Below are 9,695 nucleotides of genomic sequence, written 5' to 3' on the forward strand. Positions count from 1 at the left end.
ATATATATATATATATATAAATGTTTTGTATTGGGAATGAAATAGAGGTTCTGAGATTTTCAATGCAATTGCCGCTATCTCTTTGTATTATCATCCTCTCATGTGACATGATCAATTCTGCTGGCCTATAAGCACTCTTCTTTACTTTGAATTCATCTTCTCATCTAGTCCTACAATTTTTTTTTTTTTTTTTTTTTTTTTTGCTGAGGCAATCGGGATTAAGTGACTTGCTTAGGATCACACAGCTAGAAAGTATTGTCTGAGACCAGATTTGAACTCATGTCCTCCTGAGTTCAGGGATGTTGTTCTATTCACTGAGCCACCTATCTGCCCCATTCTACAATTCTTTAAAGAGAAGCATAAGCAATGTCAATTATCCCAAAAGAGGCATCAAGAGAGTTCAGAAAATGCATTGATCAGCAAACCTCTGACTCCCTTGACAAATGGACAGAGGAAGATGTATAAGATGACACCAAAGTGGATTATAAATTAACTGGGCAAATCTTTTAAGTTTTGTACTCGATTTGTGCTAACTGGAAAAACCATAACCCTAAAATCTGAGACCATTTACGGCTTTATACATTAGGTAGAAAGGGGGTGACTGGACTCAGATGACACTAAAGGACAGAGAGGCTGATGAATTTGCACAGTTCTGCCTCACTTAAATCCAACTCACACGCAAATCAAGACATCATTGCTGATGGCATCAGTTATCTTTAGGAACAAAAGACCCCCATCACCAACAATCTTCAGATGAAGAATCTCATATTTCAAAACATCAGTGTTCCTTGCCATTAAATGCAAAAGTTCAGTTTACCCATCAGTCACTTTTTTTTTTGAGGGAAGCAAATATTTTTTTTTTTTATTGAAGCTTTTTTTTCAAAACATGTGAGGATAATTTTTCACTATTGACCTTTGCAAAATCTTGTATGCCAATTTACCCCCCCCCCCTTCCTTCCATCCCCTCCCCTAGATGGCAAGTAATCCAATATATGTTAAATTTGAGTTGAGGAAATGGAGGTAAGAGTTTAAAGGCAGAGAGCTCAGGGGATTTGGCTCTTTCTCAGAATAAGCAGTACAGCAAGATAATGTGCCACATAATACTTTGGGTTAAACAAGTAATAAGTGAGTATAGACTCATATATGAACATAATGGAATGAATCTCATCCTTTTTCCTAAAGAGAACTAAATAAACTTCTCTCCATCTTCATCCCTGATTCCCCCAGTTCCCAGAGATGTCATCTTATTTTGAGGGAAGGAAAACATGGCTGCTGGACCAAGAAGGCCTAAGGAGTTTCTAGCCAGATGAATGATGAGGTGAAAGCAGATGTATAAGACTTGTAATTACAAGAGGCTTCTGGTTGTTTCTAATTTTCCCCAGCAGTTTGTCAAATAGTGAGTTATTATGCCAAAAGCTAGGATTTTGGGGTCTGTCAAACACTAGATTGCTATAGTTATTACCTATTTTGTGCTGTGATCCTAACCTATTCCACTGATTTGACTATTTCTTACTCAGTATCAAATGGTTTTAATGACCGCTGTTTTATAATATAGTTTTAGGTCTGGCACAGCTGGGCCACCTTCATTGCATTTTTTTTATTCCCTTGAAATTCTTGACCTTTTGTTCTTCCAGTTGTACTCTGTCATTATTTTCCCTAGATTTCTAAAATAATTTCTTGGGAGTTTGTTTGGTAATGACACTAAATAGGTAGATTAATTTATATAGTATTGTCATTTTTGTTATATTTGCTTGACCTATCTATAAGTACTTGATATTTTTCCAGTTGATTAGGTCTGTCTTTGTGTTTTATATTTGTGTTCATCTAGTTCCTGACTTTTCCTTCCCAAATTATCAACAATTATTTTGAATAGAATCTCTTGCTGCTGGACTTTGTTGGTAATATATAAAAATGTTGATGATTTCTGTGGATTTATTTTGCATCCTGCAACTTTGCTAAAGTTGTGAATTGTTTCTAGTAGTATTTCAGTTGATTCTCTAGGGTTCTCTAAGTATATCATCATATCATCTGCAGAGTGACAATTTGGTTTCCTCATGATCTACTCTAATTCCTTAAATCTCCTTTTCTTCTCTTATTGCCAAAGTTAACAAGACATGGTTCTTCTTGAAGCCAGATTTTCTGCTCTCCAAGCTTGAAAAATGGTATTCTACAAGCCATTCTCCAATTGACAAATGGTCAAAAGATATGGACAATTTTTGGATTAAGAAATAGAAACTATTTCTAGCCATATGAAAAGATGCTCCAAATCATTATTAATCAGAGAAATACAAATTAAGACAACTTTGTGATTACCACTATATACCTCTCATATTGGCTAGGATGACAGGAAAAGATAATGCTGAATATTGGAGGGGATGTGGGAAAACTGGGACACTGATACAATGTTGGTGGAATTGTGAATGCATCAAACTATTCTGGAGAGCAATTTGGAATTTGTTCAAAGAGTTATCAAACTGTACATACTCTTTGATCCAGCGGTGTTACTACTAGGCTTATATCCCAGAGAGATCTTAAAGAAGGGAAAGGGATCTGTATGTGCAAAAATGTTTGTGGCAGCCCTTTTTATAGTGGCTAGAAACTAGAAATTGAATGGATGCCGATCAATTGGAGAATGGCTGAATAAGTTGTGGCATATGAATGTTATGGAATATTATTGTTCTGTAAGAAATGCCCAACAGGATGATTTCAGAAAGGTCTGGAGAGACTTACATGAACTGAAGCTGAGTGAAATGAGCAGAACCAGGAGATCTTCAACAACAATACTATATGATGATCAATTCTGATGGATGTGGCTCTCTTCAACAATGAGATGAACCAAATCAGTTCCATTTGTTCAATAATGAAGAGAATCAGCTACACTCAGCAAAAGAACTATGGGAAATAAGTGTGAACCACAACATAGCATTTCCACTCCCTCTGTTTTTGTCCACTTGCATTTTTTATTTCCTTCTCAGGTCATTTTTTCCTTATTTCTAAGTTCAATTTTTCTTGTGCAGCAAAATAACTATAGATACGTATACATATATTGTATTTAATATACACTTTAAAATTTAACATGCATTGGTCTACCTGCCATCTAGGGGAGGAGTGGGGGGAAGGAGGGGAAAAGTTGAAACAGGTTGTGTAAGGGTCAATGCTGAAAAATTACCCATGTATATATCTTGTAAATAAAAAGCTATAATAAAAATTTTTTTTAAAAAAGAAAAATGATATTCTGAAAGCACAGACTTAATCATATTTTGGTTTTTGAGTTGAGGGAAAGTTTTGTAATTTCTCCAAAGCAATGTAACTTGTTTTTCTCCTTTTTTTTTCCTTTTCAACTCTGAAAACCTCTATATTATTAAAATATTCCAGTTCTTAATTGTATCAAGGAAGAAAAATGATCTGTATGGCATTCAAATTATTTTCTAATTTGACCCGTCTATTTTTGTAGTTTTATTTCCATTGACTTTTCTTCATATATTCTATCTTCTGTTTGATGACTTGTGAATTTTGTATCCTGCAACTTTGCTAAAGTTGTGAATTGTTTCTAGTAGTATTTTAGTTGATTCTCTAGGGTTTACTAAGTATGTCACCATATCATCTGCAAAGTAATAATTTGACTTCATTAATACCTACTCTAATTCCTTTAATCTTTTTTTCTTTGCTTATTGACAAAGCTAACATTTCTAATACAATGTTGAATAGTAACGTTAATAGTAGGCAACTTTGTTTTGCCCCGATCTTACTAGGAATGTTTCTAGTTTATTCCCATATGATGCTTGCTGATGGTTTTAGTAGCAGATGCTACTGATCAATATATGGAATAATCCATTTATTCCTATATTTTCTCTTTTTTAAAAATAGGAATGGATTTTGGATTTTATCAAATGCCTTTTGTGCATCTATTGAGATAGTCATGATTTTTATTAATTTGGTTACTGATATAGTCAATTATGCTAATACTTTTCCTAATAGTGAAGCAACCCTGCATACCTGTTATAAATCCTACTTGGTCGTAGTGAATTATCCTGGGGATAACTTTCTGTAATCTCTTTACTAATATTTTATTTAAAACTTTTGCATCAATATTCATTAAGAAAATTGGTCTATAATTTTCTTCACCCTATCTGGTTTGGATATTATTAGCACCATATCTATGTCATAAAAGGAATTTGGTAGGACTCCTGCCTCTATTTTTTTTCACATAACTTGCATAGTATTGGAATTAATTGTTCTTTAAATGTTTGGTAGAATGCACTTGTAAATCCATCTGGCCCTGGAAACTTTTTCTTAGGGAGTTGATCAATCTCTTATATTTATTTTTCTAAAATGTGACAAATTAAATAATTCATTTCTTCTGTTAAGACAATCTAATTTTGTAGGTATTTCTCCATTTCACTTAGATTATCAAATTTATTGATATATAGTTAGGCAAAATGACTCCTGATTATTGCTCTAATTTCCACTTCCTTGATGAAAAGTTCTCCCTTTTCATTTTTGAGACTATTTGATTTTTTCTTTCCTTTTTCTAATCAAATTAACTGAAAGTTTATCTATTTTGTTAGTTTTTTCATGAAAGCAAGTCAATTTTATTTATTAAATCAAGTTTTCTTACTTTCAATTTTATTAATCTCCCCTTTTCTGTTCAGAATTTCAAATTTGGTATTTAATTGGAGGATTTTAATTTGTTCTTTTTCTAGCTTTTTTAAATTGCAAGCCCAGTTCACTGATCTTCTCTTTCTCTCTTTTATGCAAGTATGTTTCTAGCGATATAAAATTTCCCCTTTGGGGCCGCATACCACAAATTTTGGTATGTTGTCTCATTACTGTCATTCTCTTGGATGAAATTACCAATTCTGTCTATGATGTGTTGGTTCACCTATTCATTGTTTAGGATTAGATTATGTAGGTTCCTTAATTTTTGGTCTATTTTTCCCTGGTCTTTTATTGCATGTAATTTTTATTATATCATGATCTGAAAAAAAAATACATTTACTATTTCTGCTTTCTGCATTTGATTTTGAGGTCTTTATGCCCTAATATATAGTCAATTTTTGTATAGGATTCATAAACCACCCAGAAAAAAAGCGTACTTCTTTCTGTCTTCATTCAATTTTCTTCAAAGATATAACACACCTAACTTTTTCTTTATCTCCTTAACTTCTTTCTTATTTAGTTTGTGGTTTGATTTATCTAGTTCTGAAAGAGCAAGGTTGAGATCTCCCACTATTATAGTTTTCTTGTCTATTTCTTCTTGCAGCTCTCTTAACTTCTCTAGGAATTTGGATGCTAAACTACTTTGGTGCACATATGTTTAGAATAGATATCACTTTATTATCTATAGTAGCCTTTAGCAAGATATAGTTTTCTTTCTTCACTCTTTTAATTAGATCTATTTTTGCTTTTGTCTGATCTAAATCAGGATCACTACCCCTGCTTTTTTTTTTTTTAATTTTATTTTACTTGAAGCATAATAGATTCTACTCCAGCTCTTTTCCTTCACTCTGTATGTGTCACTCTGCTTTAAATGTGTTTCTTGTAAACAACATATTGTAGGATTTTGGCTTTTAATTCAGTCTGCTATCCACTTGCATTTTATGCAACAGCTGGACCAATTTATACTTAAACATATTTGCTATTGTTACTCTAATCCTATAGACCTCTAAACCTATGTCCAACTTTTGGGGTCAACTTTATCAGTTTGATAGATATAAGCTGTAACCTCAGAAATGAAATCTTTAATTCTTAAAAGCATCTTAATTAAATATAATTCTTTGCCTGAATGAAAATGGCAAGAAATCTATTACAGGAATTGCAGAGTTGTTCACTTAGGAATGACACAATGATCTAGGTTTAGAATTCCTCCTATCTTTCTGCTTTTCCAAACTCCAGTCAGATACAGAAGGCTTATTGAAGTAATTTGAGTTATTAGCTCTAATCTGAAGCTGGTAATCCAGCAAGAAGAAGTGGTAGACTTCATCTTCAAGCTGTTCTTTGATTTCTTGATTCCTCCACAGAATTTGGAATCAGAAGAGAACCTAATTCTTTTTAAATGCCCCAAGTCCCATTAAGTGAAATTATTTTGCTAAAAAGAGAAAGGTACAGAACCCAAATTTCAAACAATATCTTCTGAATCCAAATCTAGTGATCTTTACATTCCGCCACACTACTCTTCAAATAGATAACCAGGTGGAAAAGAAGATCCAATATGCATAAGAATCTATCTGCTATCCCCAGTCATCTTTTATGTTTCCTTCCTCCCTATGTCCTAAGGGTTATGGCTAGAGAAGGCTAAATATAAAAGGCATCAATACCACCACATCTTCTCATATACCTGATTCATTTTCCTCCTTAATTTAATACCTTTACCTTTCTCCAGATGTGGCGCTAACCAATCAGATTTTGATAAAGTCCTTTCCTTATTATAGTTATTATAGTTAGATTCATAAGGTTTCTCTCCTGTGTGAATGTTCTTATATCTAAAAGTCTCTACACAAATGCTTACATTCATAAGATTTCTCTCTAGTATGGATTCTCTGATGTCTAGTAAGAGGTGCCCTTTGCGTAAAAGGCTTTCCACATTGCTTACATTCGTAAGGTTTCTCTCCAGTGTGGATTCTGAGATGGGCAGTAAGAGTTCCCATTTGCCTAAAAGCCTTTCCACATTGGTGACATTGATAAGGTTTTTCTCCAGTGTGGATTCTGAGATGGGAAGTAAGACTCCCTATTTGGCTAAAGGCCTTTCCACATTGGGAACATGGATATGGTTTCTCTTCAGTGTGGATTCTCTGATGGGCAGTAAGATTTCCCATTTGCCTAAAAGCCTTTCCACACTGGTTACATTCATAAGGTTTTTCTCCAGTGTGGATTCCCTGATGTCCAATAAGACTTGTCTTATATCTAAAAGCCTTTCCACACTGCTTACATTCATAAGGTTTTTCTTCTGTATGAATTTTCTGATGTACAATAAGACTTATTTTATACCTAAAAGTCTCTCCACACTGCTTACATTCATAAGGTTTCTCTCCAGTGTGGATTCTCTGATGTCTAATAAGACTTTTTTTACATCTAAAGGTCTTTCCACATTGGGTACATTCATAAGGTTTCTCTCCAGTATGGATTGCCTGATGTGCAGTAAGAGTTCCCATTTGCCTAAAAGCCTTTCCACATTGATGACATTTATAAGGTTTTTCTCCAGTGTGGATTCTGAGATGGGCAGTAAGACTTCCTATTTGGCTAAAGGCCTTTCCACATTGGGAACATGGATATGGTTTTTCTTCAGTATGGATTCTCTGATGGGCTGTAAGATTTCCCATTTGCCTAAAGGCCTTTCCACATATGTTACATTCATAAGGTTTTTCTCCAGTGTGGATTCCTTGATGTCCAATAAGACTTGTCTTATATCTAAAAGCCTTTCCACACTGCTTACATTCATAAGGTTTTTCTTCTGTATGAATTTTCTGATGTACAATAAGACTTATCTTATACCTAAAAGTCTCTCCACACTGCTTACATTCATAAGGTTTCTCTCCAGTGTGGATTGTTTGATGTCTAGTAAGACCTCCCCTTTGCCTAAAGGCCTTTCCACATTGGTTACATTCATAAGGTTTCACTTCAGTGTGGATTTTCTGATGTTGACTAAGTGATCTATTGCCTGTAAAACACTTTCCACACTGGTTACATTCATAAGGTTTCCTTACAGTGTGGATTGCCTGATGTTCAGTAAGATTTGTCATATATCTAAAGGCTTTTCCACATTGATTACATTCATAAGGTTTCTCTCCAGTGTGGATTGCCTGATGTGCAGTAAGAGATGCCCTTTGACTAAAGGCCTTTCCACACTGTTTACATTCATATGGTTTCTCTCCAGTGTGGATTCTCTGATGTCTAGTAAGACTTCCCCTTTGTGTAAAGGCCTTTCCACATTGGTTACATTCATATGGTTTCTCTCCAATGTGGAGTGTCTGTTGTAGAGTCAGTGATTTATTGTCTGTAAAATCCTTTCCACATTGGTAAGATTCATAAGGTTCCTCTCTAGTGTGGATTCTCTGATGGACAGTAAGACTTACCATTTGTCTAAAGGCCTTACCGCAATGGTAACATGTATATGGTTTCTCTCCAGTGTGGATTTTCTGATGTACAGTAAGACTTTTCTTATGTCTAAAGGCCTTTCCACAACAGTAACATTCATAAGGTTTCTCTCCAGTGTGGATTCTCTGATGTACAATAACATTGTCCTTTTTCGTAAAAGCCTTTCCACATTGCTTACATTCATAGAGTTTCTCTCCATTGTAGATTCCCCGATGTCTAGTAAGAGCTCTCCTTTCTCTAAAAGCTATTCCACCTTGCTTCTTTCTAGAGTTGATGATCTCATGTGTCACACAGATTTCTCTCCAAGGAAAGTCACAGGAACCATCATTCATGAATCTTTCTTTGTGATTTTCTATCACACAAACATTTAGATCTGCAGCAGTTTCCTTCATTTCATGTCCCACTGCATCTTCTGAAAAACCACAAGAACAAACAATAAAACAAATATAGACAAGATATAGGCACATATATATTTATATCCCCTTCCCTCCATCAACAGAACAGAAACTCAATTATTTCTATTTTCCCAGACGAAGAGCAAAATCTAAAATGGGCATAACTGTAATGTTCTCTGGGAGCAGGTTTCTTGGAGGCTTCTGAGTTCTTGGGAGCAGGTTTCTTGGAGGCTTCTGAGTTCTTGGGAGCAGCCTTCGTTTCAGCTCAGTAATCACCACAAGTTAAATTCCAATTAAAATCCAAATCCTTTATTGTCTCCTTCAACGTCTTGTCTCCTTTCCTGGGCCCTGGTGAGCTTTCTTAGAGGCCCATCTCTCACCTTGGTTCCAAGAGCTTGAGCTCCTGCCTTCTCTTCTGCCCTCTGAATCTCTCCAAATCCAGAAGTTTGTGCTTCAGCCTCCAGCCACCACAAAGGTGGACGATGGAATGAATCTTTCTCAGCCTCCGAGAGCTTCTAGCGCACTTGTCTTTTTTGGCCCTGAGAGCTTCTAGCTTATATGCTCCACACTGAATATAAACCAATCATTATATCACTAGGAAACTATTATTTGTGTAGGACTAAATCAATGCTAAACCAGATTTAACCATTGTCTCCGCAATTCCACTCAGTACCTTGTTTCAAGTTCTGGCCCACAACACAGAACCAATCATTTTAAAATCCCATTAGTTTCATCCCACAGATGACTGAATTTCTAATGAATTTCATGCACAAAAAATATTGATTTCACACAATAAATCTGTGACAACACAGAAAGTGCCTTCATTCTTATTATAAGTACAACTCAGATCATCAGTTCAGAATGGCTGAGCAACTTGAATAAATCCCAACAGCTTAGATTAGAATTCACACACCTTTTAATGGACATGCTCTGCCTATAATATTTGACATATTAACATTTCCCTTTCCAATTCATTATCAGCACTTTCAATCCTTTCTTCATAGATATATTATTGGCTGCATATATACTAAATACTCAAATTATTTCATGACAGTTCTGCCAATAAGCATAACCAATTTCCCTTATGAGAATTTTCCATTTTATTTTTTTTTTCTGTTACATAATTTGAGGTCACATTCAGAATGTTAACATTGTGCTTTTGTTTACTTGAATGATTTTGTTCAGAGTAGAACTGAACTGAGTAGA

At 34.8% G+C, this 9,695-nt stretch overlaps 1 protein-coding gene across 1 annotated transcript; it reads right to left on the reverse strand.

Moving 5' to 3' along the window:
- Positions 1-2,940: 2,940 nt before the first annotated feature.
- LOC127545976 (zinc finger protein 420-like) lies at positions 2,941-8,075 on the reverse strand. Its single transcript, XM_051973449.1, has 2 exons — positions 7,836-8,075; positions 2,941-7,583 (listed from the first exon to the last, which is right to left on the reverse strand). The coding sequence occupies exons 1-2, from the start codon at positions 8,073-8,075 to the stop codon at positions 6,483-6,485; spliced, it is 1,341 nt and encodes a 446-aa protein (XP_051829409.1). The 3' UTR covers positions 2,941-6,482.
- Between the last annotated feature and the right edge of the window lie 1,620 nt (positions 8,076-9,695).

This window comes from Antechinus flavipes, chromosome 1, assembly GCF_016432865.1.
Source record: "Antechinus flavipes isolate AdamAnt ecotype Samford, QLD, Australia chromosome 1, AdamAnt_v2, whole genome shotgun sequence".
Lineage (NCBI taxonomy): Eukaryota > Metazoa > Chordata > Mammalia > Dasyuromorphia > Dasyuridae > Antechinus > Antechinus flavipes.

Excerpts from the sequence above, each read along its gene's own strand:
- LOC127545976 (XM_051973449.1), bottom strand. The coding sequence starts at position 8,075 with ATGGTAAGTCTTACTGTCCATCAGAGAATCCACACTAGAGAGGAACCT. Across the intron at positions 7,584-7,835 it reads AATGTAAACAGTGTGGAAAG|GCCTTTAGGCAAAGGGGAGG; the intron begins GCCTTTAGTCAA and ends CAATGTGGAAAG.